At 39.9% G+C, this 17,217-nt stretch overlaps 1 protein-coding gene across 2 annotated transcripts in view; it reads left to right on the forward strand.

The window, feature by feature from the left end:
- The first annotated feature begins 4,142 nt into the window (after positions 1–4,142).
- MIB1 (MIB E3 ubiquitin protein ligase 1) overlaps positions 4,143–17,217 on the forward strand; it is a 119,028-nt gene continuing 105,953 nt past the window's right edge. For both annotated transcript variants that reach the window (XM_027127585.1, XM_027127586.1), the window contains exon 1: positions 4,143–4,397. In XM_027127585.1, coding sequence (XP_026983386.1) covers positions 4,169–4,397 — 229 coding nt within the window. In that variant the 5' untranslated portion in view covers positions 4,143–4,168. The remainder of the gene's footprint in view (positions 4,398–17,217) is intronic.

Genomic DNA, 17,217 nt, shown 5'->3' on the forward strand with positions numbered 1-17,217 from the left:
TCCCTTCCCTTGTAAGGACACCAGTCATTGGATTCAGGGCCCACTCTATTCCAGTATGACCTTATCTTAACTTGATTACATCTACAAACACTCTTTTTTCAAATAAGGTCATATTCATAGGTAGCAGGGCTTATCTTTTTGGAGGATATAATTCAATGTGCAACACATTTTTAAAAAAAGCTTATGTATTTTTCATTTTTATTTATTTAACTTATCTTGGTTGCACCAGGTCTTAATTGGGGCATGTGTGCTCCTTAGTTGCAGCATGCATGTGGGACCTAGTTCCCTGACCAGGGATCGAACCCGACTCCTCTGCATTGGAGGGCGGATTCTTAACCACTGCACTACCAGGGAAGTCCTGTGCAACACTTTTTATGCATAAGACCAATTTTCCCCCTTCTCATTTCCCAGACTCTTTTTTTATTGAGGTATAAGTGACATACAACCTTTCAGGTATACAACTTAGTGATTTGATATTTGTATATATTGCAAAATGATCATCAAAATAAGTTAACATCTGTCACCACACATAATTACAGAATTTTTTTTTCTTGTGATGAGCGCTTTTGAGATCTATTCTTCTTCTTTTTTTTTTTTTTTCGGTACACGGACCTCTCACTGTTGTGGTCTCTCCCGTTGCAGAGCACAGGCTCCGGATGCACAGGCTCAGCGGCCATGGCTCATGGCCCAGCCGCTCCGCGGCCTGTGGTATCTTCCCGGACCGGGGCACGAACCTGTATCCCCTGCATCAGCAGGTGGACTCTCAACCACTGCGCCACCAGGGAAGCCCCTTGAGATCTATTCTTGTAGCAACTTTCAAATATACAATATGGTGTTACTAACTATAGTTGTCATGCTGTACATTACATCCCGATGACTTTTTTATAACTGGAAGTATGTACCTTTGACCTCCTTCACCCTATTCACCCACCCTCCAATCACTGCCTCTGGCAACCACCAATCTATTTTCTGTAATTATGAGCTTGTTGTTGTGGTGTGTCTACTTTGGAGAATACTAATTTAAACATCCAGGGATGCAGGAGATGATCTATTGGAGTGAAGGAAGAAAGTATGAAAACTTTCCTATTTCTTTGGTATCTTATCCTCTTGTAATTTCTATTTTTGAGTATATTATATAACATGTAACATGCTAATACATATATAAGTTATACATTAATAAGTACACATATTGGAAGTACATGTTCAAAAATTTTGTACTGAAAGGATGTATGATCAAAAATATTTAGAGACCATTGGCAAACTGAATTAATTTAAGGGCCTTGAAATAGTCTTAGCAACATGATAGTGTTATAAATTCACAATGTGTTTAATAAGGGGATGGATGGATAAGAGACTGTTTAATATACATAAATTCATCCAGTATTATATGGGTTATAGTTTTTGCTTTTTTCTTAACTTCTTCTGAAATCCTGGACAAGTTACTTAATCAGTGCTGGCCTCATTTTCTTCTTATCAAATATGTGGATTAGGTTAATTTGATTAATTGTGCTCAGTGGTACTCCAGAGGTTTTGATGAGTTTCTGCAGAGCCCCTGCAAAGGCAGGAGGAAGGGAAGACTACAGGCAGGTACCAGCCTTGCTATATTGCTGGACGGCCGGGGAATTCCTGAATTGCTTCATCTAGAGCGCCTAGCTCCTGTTACAGGTCAGGGTAAGAACAGAGGATTTGTCAAGCGGCGGGGAAGGGATGGGGGAAGAAAAGAAAAGAAAACCACTGGGCTAGATCACCTCTTGAGATCCTTTTCCATTTTAAGGACAAATAAAATTCTAAGTTATTATAACAAATCTCTGGTATTGAGAATAAAAGCCTGTCTAAATATGAGATGATGTCTTCATAAGTATAAAACTCCTGGGTGAGATAAACACAATCAAACATATGGAAAGCCATTATCAATAAACTGGGTTTGAGGTAAAATGCAAGGTTGCACTATTGTCTTATCATCTCAGTTGGCCTTTTCTCGAGTTAGCTTACTTTACAAAGTCAACCACAGTATAACTTGTGCAGTGGCTACATTTTTTTCTAAAACTCTTTTATCAAGTTATTAATGCATGTGATCAATTTAACAGGTGAACAAGAAAAGAAGGAAACCAGAAAAGAACCCAGAGAGAAAAGAAAGAGTTGGCAGAGAAACAATAGCACATTTAACACTTCCAGGGTGAAAATGCTTTGAAATAGAGTACATATTTGACTGCTTATTTTGAACAAATATTTGAACTGCTTAGTTTCTAAAATAAGCTCTGTTTGGCCTTTGGGATTCCATACTGGTATTTTCCTGTTTCACTGACATGAAAAATTAAGAACATTTATTTCACTACATAATCATTCACTGGTTACTCTTTTTTTTTTTCCATTGGTTACTCTTTAACACACCCTTTCTTTCCACTTGATTATTCGATACTGCTGGAGTATTCCTTGCTCCCTTGACTCAGGAAAAGCAACAGTATGCTAACGATGCATCCGTGTGGGCGGTGAACAAATGATTTTAAATCCTACACACCATGATGTCATTTAAGTAATACCAGCCAGAAACCACTCTGTGATTGGGGGCCGAATTATGTAATGGATGGGCAAGATGTTGTTAAATGGGCAATATGCTTGTAAAATCTCTCCCAGGAGCTTGTGCTGTTTGGAGTCTACTTACCACCCTGACTCCGCATAAAGGCAAGACACACATCATTCAGTAACATTCTGCTCAGTTTAAAAACACATCACTAATTACCCACTGTGGTCTGAAATACTTTCAATTTACATATACAGAAATACAGGTTGCCCTTAATCTGTGTCATAATCTGTCCTGTTCCCCACCCCGTTAAAAAAGAAAACTACATAAACACACTACTATATATAAAATAGGTAACTAATAAGGACCAACTGTTATAGTACAGGAAGCTCTACTCAATACTCTGTAATGGACTATATGGGAAAAGAATCTAAATAAGAGTAGATATATGTATATGTATAATAGATTCACTTTGCTGTACACCTGAAATTAACACAACATTGTAAATCAACTATACTCCAATAAAAATTAAAAGCAAAAAGACTAAAACGTTATGTAATCCCAAATTCACAATTAGTACTTCCAGATACTCTACAACTTGTTTAAAGACTGACCTCACCAGAGATACCCGCTTTCAGCAGCCCAGACCACATCCGGATTCTCACTGCCTCCAGTCCCACCTAAAAATCGGCCAGACGCACTTCCTTGCCCCGCCCCTTCCCTCACAGCCAATGGGACGCGCGGCACAACCGATCTGCAACAACTCCAGGGAACCGCCCCTCCATCGTTTCAGACTGGGGCTGGGCGTCTGCCCCTTAGCTTTTCCAACACTTGCGCATGCGTACCCTCACAGGGCCTTGGCAAGGCGCTTAGGGAACGATTTTCTCTGCTTTCTTCAGTCGCGCGACTCTCCAAAACCCTTCCACCGTACTGTTACTGAGGAGCCCTGTCCTAATCCCTCAGACAACGTGCTGCTGCGGCCTTCGGTGCGCCAGTACCCGGATGTGGCGCCGCTCTCGCCCGGCGGAGACTCTGTTGCTGGGCGGAGCGCGGCGGCGTGCGCGGGGGCAGAGAGAAGGGGGCACCTGGGCCCGGGCGCTCGCCGGGCGCCGGCAGGTACCATCACTGCCCACGGGGGAGGAGGCGGCGCCGGCGCTCGGGCGTCCACCCCGGAGCGAGGGCCCAGGGGAGAAAATAGGCCGGCAGTTAAGCTTGCTGCCCGCCGCCCGCGCTGTCTCCCCGGGGTTAACCTCCCCCGGCCCCCTGTGCTCCCCGCGCTCCCGGTCGGGGGAGAGCGTGGTCTCCTGGCGGCCGTCGCTGTAGCCCGGCCGGGGAGCCCGGAGGAAGCGGGGGAGTCCCCGCCCACGGCCCCATCCTCTCTGTCCGCCCGCCGCCGCCGCCGCCGCCGCCGCCTCTGAGCTGCTGCAGTCCGGCCTTCAGTCCGAGCGGGGGGCGCGGCGGCGACGGCTGGGGAGCGGCTTTGGGCTCGGAGGGGACCGCGCCGCCGCCCCCGTGAGTTATTCTCACGTCCCCCGGGGCTCGCTGCCGCCCCCGCCGGCGCCGAGAGTCCGGCCCGGGCCCAACTCCCTCACGGGTCCCCCGGCGGCGGCGGCGGCGGCGGCGGCGGAGCCCACCGCTCGGGCCCCGATGAGTAACTCCAGGAATAACCGGGTGATGGTGGAAGGGGTCGGGGCCCGAGTCGTGCGCGGCCCGGACTGGAAGTGGGGGAAGCAGGATGGTGGCGAGGGCCATGTGGGCACGGTCCGGAGCTTCGAAAGTCCCGAGGAGGTGGTGGTGGTGTGGGACAACGGCACCGCCGCCAACTACCGCTGCTCCGGGGCCTACGACCTGCGTATCCTGGACAGCGCGCCCACGGGTAAGCGGCGGCCACCTGGCCCGGGGCCTGCGCGCGTGGGGGCAGGGGCGAGGCGGGGTGCGCGGGCGTCGGGAGGCCTGGGAGAAGCCCGTGATGGAACGCCTACCGTGCAGCGCCTGGCTGGAGGGAGCGGGGAAGGAGTCAAAGGGAATTTTAGGTTCAATACCTGGTAAACAAAAACTTACAAAAAAGACCCCTCTTCTCTTCCCTCCGTCCCATCCCCAAGGGGAATGATGGCTGCACCATCATGGGGATGCTTTCAAGCCTGGAAGGCACAAAGCACCGGGAAGACCGCAGACACTTCCCCTCCTCTTTCTCCTCTAGGGAAGGGGTCTAGAGAGGCCTGTCTAATAAGGCATTGAAATTAATCAGTCACCGAGTGATGAGTGTCTGAAGGGAGGCTTGCCTTGCCATATGGTGTTTAGTTGACCGGTTACAATTGCCGAGGGGCCGTTGGTACCTCGGATTTGTTGCGATAGCCTTTTTTCCTCCTCATCTAACACATAGAAAGACTTGGAGTTCAGTAGCTGAATGCTGCTACTTAGTACCCTGTGGAATGATTTTTCATTTTGTTTCGTTGTGTATCTTTATACCAATAGAGGGAAAAACAGCCTAAGCTGTTGAACCCTTTCTTTGTGTTAAATACTCTTTTCAAGTGGAAGATAGGTATAGGGGACACCTGATATCTTTTAACGTCTCAGTTCATTTGTAAGGTTATATCAGAGACTTATCCATTAACACAGCAATGAGTCAGTGTCCTTCTTGATTCACCAAATTTCAGGGCACTGTTTGTTATTGACTCTAGGATTTTTATATAATATGATAAACTGAAAGCTTGCTCTCAAAATAATTTAATCGAGTTCATTTTCACATAGATTTATCCTTGGTACTCTGTTCAGTAGGAAATAGTTTCAAATTTAAAATTTGATAATTTTCAGAATGCTTAAATAAACTATTTTTAAAGCTTTATGATTGAGTTTGGCAAAACCTAACAAATCCTGAAATAGGTACATAGTTACTGTTAGCACCAATAAAAAGGAAATTAACACAAGGCAGTTCAGGTTTTGAATAGATAATTCATAAAATTGTGTTTCTTTGCTGGCTTTTTAAACATTGCAGAGGATTTATGTGCAGGACCAGTTTCTTGTGTGTTCTTACAGAACACAAGCATATGTATTGTAAATCTGCAACCCTTTTAAGGCCCGGTGGTAATACACTATATTCTTTTCTGTACTTTTGCTTCTTAACTTAATAGTACCTATTAGTGATTGTTCCATGTTAGCACATAGATGTCTGCCTTATTCTTTCATAGCTGCATAATATTACAGTGATTGGATGCAGTAATTTATTTAACCAGTGCTTTGTTGATGGGCATTTGTATTCTTTCAGGTTTTCTTATTTACGGTGATGCATTGAATGACTCTTTGTACATATATCCTGTGCATGTGTACTGAGTACTTTGGAAGTGGAATTGCTGCATCAAAAAGTGCACATATTTAATATTTTGAGAGATGTTGACTAAATGCCTTGGGAAGACATTTTCCCTATTTACCCTCCTACAACACTGTATGGGGCATATTCCTGTTTCTGCACACTCTTAAAATTTTATCCTGCTAGCTCAAGCTAAAGTTTGAGCTCAATAATTTGGAGGCATCTTGGGATCAGTAATTGTAGGTTTATGGGGAATTTTAAATATCTTTCCAGGGTAAAAGTAAAGTGTAACAAATCCTGTACTACAGCAATTTCTGAAGGGATATTCATGTTGTCTGTATGTTTTCTAGTATGGAGTATATCTGTCGTGTAAATAGTTTCGTTATCTTATGTAAAAACAGGTATTTTTCAGAGGTTTAAAAATCTTAGTTTACAGGATAATTTTACACATTAATTTGTTGGTATGTATCAATTCATCTTGTTCCTCTGATTCTGTTAGCCAACATTTTAAAAACACTTCTGGAGAAAATTAATGTTAAGCAAATAAAGCAAGAAAGTAAAGTTTCTTTAAAAAGAAAATGTATGGTATGTTAAAATGTAGAACAGTACTATTTGTTGTTTAGGACAGGGTTTCTCAGTTTTGGTAATATTGCTGTTTTGGACTGATTAGATAATTCTTTGCTGGAGGGGGCTGTCCTGTGCACTGTGGCCAGCATCCCTGGCCTCTACCCACTGGTTGCAGTTATGATAACCCAACATTTTTCAGACATTGCCAGGTATGATTGCTGCGGGTTGGTACTCACTGGTTTGGGAATATGTACATATGTGGTAAAAGTGTACCAAAAAATAATAATAAATGCCAAGTTCAAGGGAGTGGCTCTCTTTACACTGAAGGAAGTGGAGTGTAGTAATTTTTTGGGTAAGTTTTATGTCTTAAACTGGGTGGCGGTACATAGGTGTGTGTTATATTTTTATGCCTTTTGTGTTCTTAAATTTCATAGTTAGTTTTTAAAAGTCTTGTAATATTTACCAGGACAACTGAGATTGTCTTTGCTTATTCATTCTTTGTTCCTTACTTGTTACCCACATTATATGAACAGAAAATTTATTGCAGTCTGTTTGGGAATTAAGAAATGGGTAGCTTTTAAAATAAACTTCTGTGAAACTTTCCTGAGAATTAAGGATTCTGGAATGGTTGAGTCATTTTGAATCTTTCTGATATTTCTTTACTGTGTGTTGGAGATTTGGTCTGAGGGTTGTATGTGGGGTCTGTAACATTTTGGCACAGAAGCTTTGTTTTTTTTTTCTTTCAGGTGACACATGATAAATTTGAATTTATGGTCTAAGATAGTAAAACCTTGAGAAGAGGAGCATTTAGTATATATTTGAATGATATAACTTCTATTTTGTATCCAGATATATTTGGTTAATTTGTTGTGAGCAAGAAGATCGTGAAAATATATATGTTATTGGTGAATTAAGTTTGGAGTTAATTTTGTGAAGTCTGTAATCAAGTAGGTATAGTTGACCTTTTATCATTTAGGTACTGATTTTATAGGATTTGGGGAGAAATGTGTTTTTACTTAATGCTTGTTTTTTGGTCACTTGACTACAGTGTTATATTGTTACCAGAGAAAGAGTGGAGAAAATAAATGTGGGTTTCCTATTAAAGTTCTTTCTACTCTCCTGGGTATGGATAACGAAAGTTAGGAGTATAGATGATTAGGTTTATTTAAAACTAGTTTCTGGTATTTTTGGTCCAGGCTGTTTGGGGGGCAGTTCTTTGTAGTTTTCTTCCACCCCTAGCAAAGAGTGCTTCTTAGGTCATTTGTGGACCAGCTCCTTAGACGTCATTATTCAATTGAAGGTCTAGAAGTGCTGACCCTGGATAAAAAGTGAAATGGCTTAATAACCCTCAGCGTTGCCTTTCTGAGGCCTCCTCTTTCTCTTCTGATCTGTTTCTAGAACTACAGGAGAAAAGAGTGTTATCAGGGGACAGAGTCTTAGGAAAAAACAGGGCTTGTGTGAACAATGTTTGGGGAATAGGATGCCAGACCTGGAAAGGATGAGATTTTGTGAGAGGTTTTTTACTAATGGCATCTGTAAGGAAAACTTGATTTTCCTATAGATCCTATGTATTTTAAATACTATGTAAAATGTCTTCTTTTTTATCTTCATCTGCTAAAACAATGTTTTAAGTGATGAAAGTCCATCTAGTTTTAATACTCCTTGTAAATTGCAGCAACTGAGGACCTCAAGAAATCAACTTGGAGATCTCAAGAAATAGTTATCCCTCTGTCAGTACTTCTCAAACGGACAGTAAGCATGCAGATTAACTGGGAACCTTTAAAAATGGACATTCTCATTCAGTAGGTAAGGGATTCAGCAAGAGTAGTTTAAAAGTGCCCAGGTGATGCAGATGATGCTGGCTCATGGACACACTTTGAATAGCAGGATGCTAAGTGACTGCTTGTCTTTTGAGATGTCCAGGCTCTTTGTTGTTTCCTTTTCCCTTCAGCTGATTCCAAGCCTTCATTGTTTGTCAGTAATATATGTCTTCAGTTTTGGAGACTGACATTATTGGGCAGGAAGAAGGGGAGGAAATAAAGGAACATGAAACAGCTTTCTTTTTTTAAAAAAAAAACAAAAAACACTACTCTTTTTTAAAAATTTATTTATTTTATTTTATTTATTTTTGGCTGTGTTGGGTCCTAGTTGCTGCGTGCAGGTTTTCTCTAGTTTCCGCGAGAGGGGGCTACTCTTCGTTGTGGTGCACGGGCTTATTGCGGTGGCTTCTCTTGTTGCGGAGCACAGGCTCTAGGTGCGTGGGCTTCAGTAGTTGTGGCACCCAGGCTTGCAGGCTCTAGAGCGCAGGCTCAGTCGTTGGGATGCACAGGCTTAGTTGCTCCGCGGCATGTGGGATCTTCCCGGACCAGGGCTCAAACCCGAGTCCCCCTGCATTGGTAGGCGGATTCTTAACCACTGTGCCACCAGGGAAGTCCCGAAACAGCTTTCTAATATATGTATTTGTTTGCAAATATAATGCTGTCTTAATATATATTCTCGTTCTAAACTTTACAGCCTTATCTCTCTGGATTAGGTATTGCTTTTGGATGTATTTCCCGGTAGCTGCCCACCAGGTTCTCTCTTCCACCTTCCTTAATTGCTAGGCAGTGTGATCACAGTGCACTCTGTGCTTCTGTCTACTGCCACAGGTATGCTGTGTTGTAACTGTCTTTTGCATGAGTTTATTAGTTTGAGAGGAAGGAGTGTGTGTGTGTTCCTTGTATCTCCGTTTTCTAGCAAAGCCATAGCTCTGGATGAATATTTTCTGAATAAAATGCTCTTTTCAAAGAACTTTGGACTCATTTGATCTGCGGTTAGATAGATATTAGCCTAACACAGATAAAAGGGAAGGCTTGGAGAGATGAAGAGACTTGTCCAGTCACAAAGCTGGTGAATGGCAGATGTAGGGATGAAAACCCAGTTCATTGCTTTTCCTCATCATTCTCTCTTCCATTTATAGTATAGTAGTTCAGAAATGATCACCATTTGTATTACTTTTCCTGAGGGAAAATTGATTAGGAAATTTAAATAATTTATTCTAGTCTGTGATATGGTTATTTGATTAACTTAATGTAACATTGTTGGAGATTAATGGTTTTTCTGTGTGTATCCAACATGACAGGTAGTTTATTACATGTAATTATCTTTAGCCTCCTTTAAGAAAACATATCAGTCCTGTGAAAGAGTTTTTGCAAAGTAATTGCTCTCAAAGCAAGTAATTGAGCTGCACATGAGGCTGTCAGATTCTCCAGCTCAGCTGGTTAGCCTTTACTATATGGTATTGTTTTTTTACTTTATTGGGGTTCTTCATCTTTTATGTTTTCTTTGTTCCAAACAGTGGCCCAAAGTCCCAGTCATCCTGCACTCTTGAAGCCAAGCTCTGCTCTTGGCAGAAGATGTGACATGGTCATATCTCTAAACTATCAGATCTTACTGAAACTCACCTTGTTCATAAAGCTTCTTTTGTTTTATGAGAAAAATTGGCTTATTAATATTTATGTTTGTATGTGTGTGCTCAGGGGCAACATAGATACTTACATTACCTGGTGTGGGAGAAAATTTTTATTTAGAAGTTAGAAGCCAGCTAGCTAGCTTTTTCGTTTAGCAATGAAATAAATGGATTATATCAATTTAAATATAAATTTCCCTCTACCTTTCAAAATTTGATTTAATGTTAATAGTAAAGAGCTAATATCTATTCATACAGCTAAATCACAGCTAACCTGGGAAATACAAATTAAAAAAAGAGACTTCACCCCATTTAGATTGATTAAAAGTCTAAAAATAGTATGCATTGATAAAGAATATGGGGAAATCAGAACTCTCAAGTTACTGGTGGGATTGTAAATTAGTACAACTACTTTGAGAAGCAGTTTGGCAACATCTTGTAAATTAAAAAAAAAAATTCATGTATCCTGCAACTGAGAAAATTTACTTCTAAATGTTATGTCACGAGATTCTCAAGCACACATCCATAAAGAGATATGTATAAAGAAATTCACTGCAGTCTTGTTTATAAAAGCAGTAATTTGAAGTGACTGAAAATTTATATGTAGAGTATATTATGTTGCATGAGTCTTATACAATAAAATATTATCAGTTAAAATGAAAGAATTAGCCTATATTTATCAGATATATGGTGAGTGAAAAAGTAGATTTCAAGGAGATACTGGAGATAATACTGTGTTTTTTATGTAAGTTTGAAAAAAGACTAAAAGTTCTTTTTATGGAAAAATATATGTAGAAAAAGGATAAAGACTTAGACTGAAAGGATCTAACTTCAGGGTGGTATTTTGGTATTTTGCTTTTCATCTCATCAAATTATTATTTTTCTTTTTAATGAGAGCAATGTGATTTTTCTTCATTGTTTTTGGAAATCTTGGTTTAGTATGTTAGTAAATCAAGTCTAAATTGAGTTTGTTTCCATTCTTGATTTTGTTGGACGCATTGGCTCTCAGGAGACCTCACGAAGATAGACGATAGATCCAAAGGGAAGAAGTGCATTTCTGATGTGTCCTTGCTGGTTATGAAGCTGTTGTCTCTTGCCTTCAGTTCACCCTCTGCGCTCCTGCCCCTGAGGCTGGGCTGGGGGTGGGGAGGGATATACTCTTTCTTGTTTTGCTTGCTCTTCCTTCAGGTATCATTTCACTGAGCAGGATTTCAGTGTCAGTATTTGATTCCAGTTTGCTTATTTCCAACACCATCAGAAGTAGCCTGATGTGCACCCCCCGCCCCGTGACGCTAGCACCTGCCAGTTGCAATCCCTCTTTAAAAGTCTGGATCCCAGCCCTATGAGACCCCTCCTTTAAGCCTCTTCCTTTTTTTTTTAATACGCCATGATTTATTTCTTTTTTAAAATTTATTTACTTATTTTTATTTTTGGCTGCATTGGGTCTTTGTTGCTGCGCACGGGCTTTCTCTAGTTCTGGCGAGCGGGGGCTACTCTTTGTTGCGGTGTGCCTGCTTCTTATTGCAGTGGCTTTTCTTGTTGTGGAGCACAGGCTGTAGGCGCGTGGGCTTCAGTAGTTGCGGCTCGCGGGCTGTAGAGCACAGGCTCAGTAGTTGTGGCACATGGGCTTAGTTGCTCTGGGCATGTGGGATCTTCCCAGACCAGGGCTCAAACCCATGTCCCCTGCCTTAGCAGGCAGATTCTTAACCACTGCACCATGTAAGTCCCCGCCTCTTACATTTTAATAATACTATTTTTCATTGTTTCCCCATTTTTAGAAGTGGTGTGGTTTCCTGTCTCCTGACTGGACCCTGATTAATACAATGTGTTTACCAAATCTCAATCTTATTTTTCTATCCCATTTACCAGTTAAGTAAACATTTTTATTGAAATTTAGCTAGTAATTTTCCATCTTTTCTGATGCTGATCATTTCTAACAAACGAATTGGACAGTGTTTCACTTTTACATTGTGAATAAATAAATTCAAAATCCACTGAATTTAAAATGAAATAAAAGTGATTTTCCTTTATGGATGCAGATATTAGAGTTTATTGGTGATACACATTGTTTCAGCATTAAAGACCATATAATGATGGAAGTATCTCCAAATGCCAGTTTTCACGGTGCTTACTCTAGTTTCTTTTGGACTGCGTTTATTTTTTTATTTATTGTCAGACATCACCTTTACCTGGAAGGGACAGATTAAATGGTGTAATTTAAAAATATATGTATCTTCTAGGGAGCACACCATTAACAACCACTTTTCATTCCAGAAAAGGTGTGCAATTTGGGAATACTTATTTTATTTTAAAAAAATGGAACTATTCTTAATTTTGACCCTCAAGCACTTTGTTGCAAGATAATCAACATGTTGTTTTGTATCATTAGGAGGGGCTCCACAAGACTGCTTAACTAGGCACAAAATAGGTGCAGCCCGTCTTAATGTGCAAGAAGTGAGCAACAGTGTTAGACCCTCAGGCTGTCAAACTCCCACTCACCTTTAGTACACCTTGTATTCCGTGTGTGATTTTTTTTTCTTTTTTTTGTGGAGACCCACTGAGGGTGCTAGTATCAGCTGAATAATGTACAATTAATAACCTAATTTCATTCATAGATTTTTTAGCAAAATAGTAAATACAGGGAATTCCCTGGCAGTCCAGTGGTTGAGACTCCGAGCTTTCACTGCTGAGGGCCTGGGTTCAATCCCTGGTCAGGACCTAAGATCCCACAAGCTGTGTGGTGTGGCCAAAAAAAAAAAAAGAAGAAAAGAAAAAAGAAAAATAGTAAATATAAAAGTATTAATGGAGGTCCACAACCCTTTATTCAGAATGCTTGGGACTGAATTTATAAACTTTTGTTAATGCCCACTTCCAGGTCCACAGCAGCACCCTGTCATCAGATACACCAATATTTCTGCAGGAAGCATATGAATGGTTATACTAAGGGGGTAAATAAAGACTACACAGCCTCTTGTTTGTTCAGATCAGGATTTACCACTAAATGAGTTTCCTGCTCATTTACAAAAAACTTAAGAGTTTTGGGATTTTGGACAGATAAGAGATTGTGGGCTTATCTCTTTAATTTCAGAGGATCATCTTTTATATTTCCTGGGTCATGTACTTCACTTTGAAAACCATTGCACTGTCACCAAGCAGGAGCTTATGCATTTTAAGTATCTGTAGGGAAATGGCTTTTTTAGAACACTCCTCATTCTCCTAAGCCCGTTTCTTTACTCATATACTTTCATATGTCCCCGTACCAATTTAGCTTGCCTTTTTTTATCATCATGTTTGCATTACAGCGATTAAACCACCTCCTCAGATGGAACTAGGAACACAGGAACAATTTTGATCTTTGCCCATAGATTAGCTCTATGTAAATAAGTTCTTGTGAAATAGTCTGGTACCTAAGTTATCTTTAAAACTTTGTTTCTGAGGGAAAATGGTTCTGAATTCTAAACAGCGGGCTTTTAAATGAACTTGTAGGACACAACTAAGATAAGGTGGGGTTTAAATTAATGGAGGAGATAATGGAATGCAGCAGGTAGTCCAGACATTCATTTCTGGCTTTGGATTGCCTTTGGGAGCATATTTACTTTTGTAGATGCTTGCTGTGGTTAGGGTTAGTTTATATTCTCTAAGCACCCTCATGATAAGAGTATATAGCTTTCTCCTGGGATGGATTTATCTTCTTGATGATAATTTTGTTCTGAAAAAATCAAGAAATGGGGTAGAAACGTTTTGATGTTAAAAATCATTATTTGAATTTTGGGAGTTTTGCAGGGCTAGTGATAATAAATCATAAAAGCTTGAGATTGTAATATTTTACATTGTGGTGCCTTGCTCGCCCCTCTTTCCCAGTCTCTTATCATGGAGTAGTGGAAAATGCACGAGCTTAGTAGGGAAGTCAAGGTATTTGTTCATTCTAGATTTTCTCACGTGGCCTCGTTAACTAGGGGAATGGACTAACATTTACCATCATGTGTCAGGAACTATGCTAAGCTTTTTATATACTTTATCTCATTTAAACTTCATAAAAGTGTTGTTCGATAACCTTCATTTTACTTATGAGAAAACAGGCTGTGAGAAATGAACTAATTTGCCCAAGATTTCATAAGTAATTGGTTGATGGCTGAGATTCAAGTCTAGGTTTGTCAGTCTTTTTTTTTCCCCCTGCCTTATAACATTAGTCTCTTTAAAACTTTAATTCTTCACCTGTAAAATGAAGTTGGAGTAGGTCAAGGTACACAGGTGTTTTGCTTGTAAAATGAAAAAATGAATTTTTATCTGTTAGGAAAAAAATAAAATGGATAAAATTCTTCTTTTTGACCTCATTAATTTTCTACTCTGTGTAACAAGTGCTAAAAATAACAAATACATTACTAAAATTGCCAGTTGTATGCCTAATTTGACACCTTGTTTCCTTTGTTTGGACTGTGTAAAGCATGATTGTAATTTTATTATGCAAGCTTATAATAATGTAGAGTAGCAGAGGCTGCAAAAATAGATGAGGGAATAACTTGTCCAACAGAAAAGATATGATGAAAGAGTTGTAGATTTTGGGTGAGGCACTTTCAAAGACATCTCCTTAACTCATAACAGGAGTTGGTTGGAAGTAGATGGTGTTTCACTCTACAACACTTCTGAAATTAACTAAGAAGTAGATAATGTTTTCAATTTTAAAAATGTATCTCTTTGAGATTTATTTGAATATTAGAATAGGATTTAATAACTTATATTTTTAGTGCAGAGGTTGAATGGGGAACATGATGCCCTAGATATGTAATTATTCTTCAAATAAAATCAGAGCTAAGGGCTTCCCTGGTGGCGCAGTGGTTGAGAGTCCGCCTGCTGATGCAGGGGACCCGGGTTCGTGCCCCGGTCCGGGAGGATCCCACGTGCCACGGAGCGGCTGGGCCCATGAGCCATGGCCGCTGAGCCTGCGCGTCCGGAGCCTGTGCTCCGCAACGGAGAGACCACAACAGTGAGAGGCTTGCATACCGAAAGAAAAAAAAAAAAAAAAAAAATCAGAGCTAAGTAGAGGGAAAAACCCTGGTAGGGTAAAAGCGTAAGAGGCCAAGCTTTGTAATCAGCCTCCTCACATGGGTTTGAATTTGAGCCCACCACTTACTAAGGTGTGCCTTCATATCGTCAATTTCTTCATCTATAAATGAGGATAATAATGCCTACCTTTTAGTATTGCTGGGAAAGTTAATAAAATATATGTGAAGCACCTAGCTTGGTACTGATTTAAGTAGTGGTTAGTATTATTAATAATAACAATACTATTTTCACTAATTTACTGTTTCTCAAGAGTAAGGAATGTGGAGTACACCAACCAGCTGGCAGGTCACAAAGGCCTCACCCTCAGTAGGAATTTTAATTACATTTCAGCCAGTTTCTAAACCATAAGTACTTTGATGGTTCAGGGAGAATAAGATGCATACTCAAGTTGGTTAACCCTCTTTAATCTCTGTAAACTTGTCACATTGATTTGGGGTTAAAATTGAATGAATCCATAAATCAGAAATAGGAATTCTTGGTTGGCTGAGTGACATCAGCAAACGGTTATGCCACAGCAAGTAATTGCTTTTAAACACTGTTTAATGACTTGTAAATTATTTTTTGAGGTTAGGTGAAATCTTTTTTTTTTTGTTGTTGTTGTTTGTTTTTTTGTGGTATGCGGGCCTCTCACTGTTGTGGCCTCTTCCGTGTGCTCTGGACGCGCAGGCTCAGTGGCCATGGCTCACGGGCCCAGCCGGAGCTGCATGTGGGATCCTCCCGGACCGGGGCACGAACCCGTGTGCCCTGCATCTGCAGGCGGACTCTCAACCACTGCGCCACCAGGGGAGCCCAGGTGAAATCTTTTAATTAGGGCAAAAGATTAGAGGATTAGCTAGGCACTATACTAGTCTACTAGGAATGCTTATTTTTTATTTTAAAAAAGTTTTAAAATTTATTACATAGTATTTAAGATATCCAAGTGGATAAGTGATTAATAAATGTGAACCTATCTAGAAATAAAGCATTTCTAATGTTTAAAACACTCTCTGTACTTCTTCCCAATTTCATTCCCTTTCTCTCCTAAAGTAACCACTGTGTAGAAATTAGTAATTCCCATGGGTTTCTTTACGTTTATGCTGTGTTGTATATATCTGTAAACAGTGCATAGTACTTTATTTGCAACATTCTGTATTCTTGAATAATTTTAAAATTCAACATTATGGTTGAAGGATTCATCCATGTTGAATTGTGTGGCTCTTGAGCGTTCATTTTAGGTATTCCATTGTATACCTAATACATATCTTCACTCTCTTGTTAATGAACATTTACATTGTTTACTTTTTCTTTTGCTCTTATACAAAGTGATAATTCACATATTCTTGTTCCATGTTTAAGTGCTTCACATAATGAACTGCTTGTAGTAAGAACCTTCTCTCTTTCAATCATTTTTTTCTCTCTAGAAATTTAACATTTTACTTAAATAAATCAGTGCTTTATGAATTTGAGCTGTTTTTCTTGGCTCTTTTAAGAAACTTGTGGTTATTGATCTCGACCATAGTGTTTTACTGGTCTCATAAAATTTGCCAGCAAAAAGACTTAAGCTATGTAAATACTCTAAGTTATTGAATTTAGGCGAGATGTCATTAAAATGTAGAGCAGATGGTCATTTGAGTATTAGAATGAGTCAAAAGCTATCATCAGGTGGTTCATTTAACGGTGGCAGATGTCTTCATAAAGCTTAGCAAAGGGAAAGAGTGTTAGCTCTCTAGGGTGGTATGGTATTCTTTAGGAGGGAGAAAAAGCATTCATGAGTTTAGTTAGGGAATTAAATTTTATTGAATTTTTAAGGAATAACTCTTGGAGGTTCTAAGGAGGTTCAGAGTGGAAGGGAGTGCTTTTAGTTGAGAATGAATTGGGTGGATGAAGTAAGGGGAAACAAAAAAGCTGCCAGAGTAAGAGACCAGTAAAATGTTGGCCTTGTTCATTTAATTCTTTTTCCTTTTTTATGTTTTCTTTAAATGTCATCTTTTGTTTTAAAGTCAATTAATTGCATTCTCATTAAAAATTCTGTACTGCTCATTTTGGTAGTGGAGTGGGTTGCTTTGTTTACTTTTTCCAATTCTCAGTATTAGTCTGTTTCACAGCTGTTCAGTAGCTTTGTTGGCATTTGAACTGTGGGAACCAAGAAAGGATTTGGATGTGCTTTTGTGTGCATTAGTGGTTTTCCTGACGTATTCTTTAAAACCGTGAATTGTAGAAGTTTTTATTTTTTTTTAACCAGTTATCATTGTATGTTTAAATGGCTGCTTTTAAAGAAAGCCTGTACTCAGATTATGAGCTCATGAATGTTATTGTATTTTGGAGAAAATG

The sequence above is a fragment of the Aethalodelphis obliquidens genome, unplaced genomic scaffold, assembly GCF_003676395.1.
Source record: "Aethalodelphis obliquidens isolate GAN/ISIS:26980383/991018 unplaced genomic scaffold, ASM367639v1 scaffold32, whole genome shotgun sequence".
NCBI classification, from domain to species: Eukaryota; Metazoa; Chordata; class Mammalia; order Artiodactyla; family Delphinidae; genus Aethalodelphis; species Aethalodelphis obliquidens.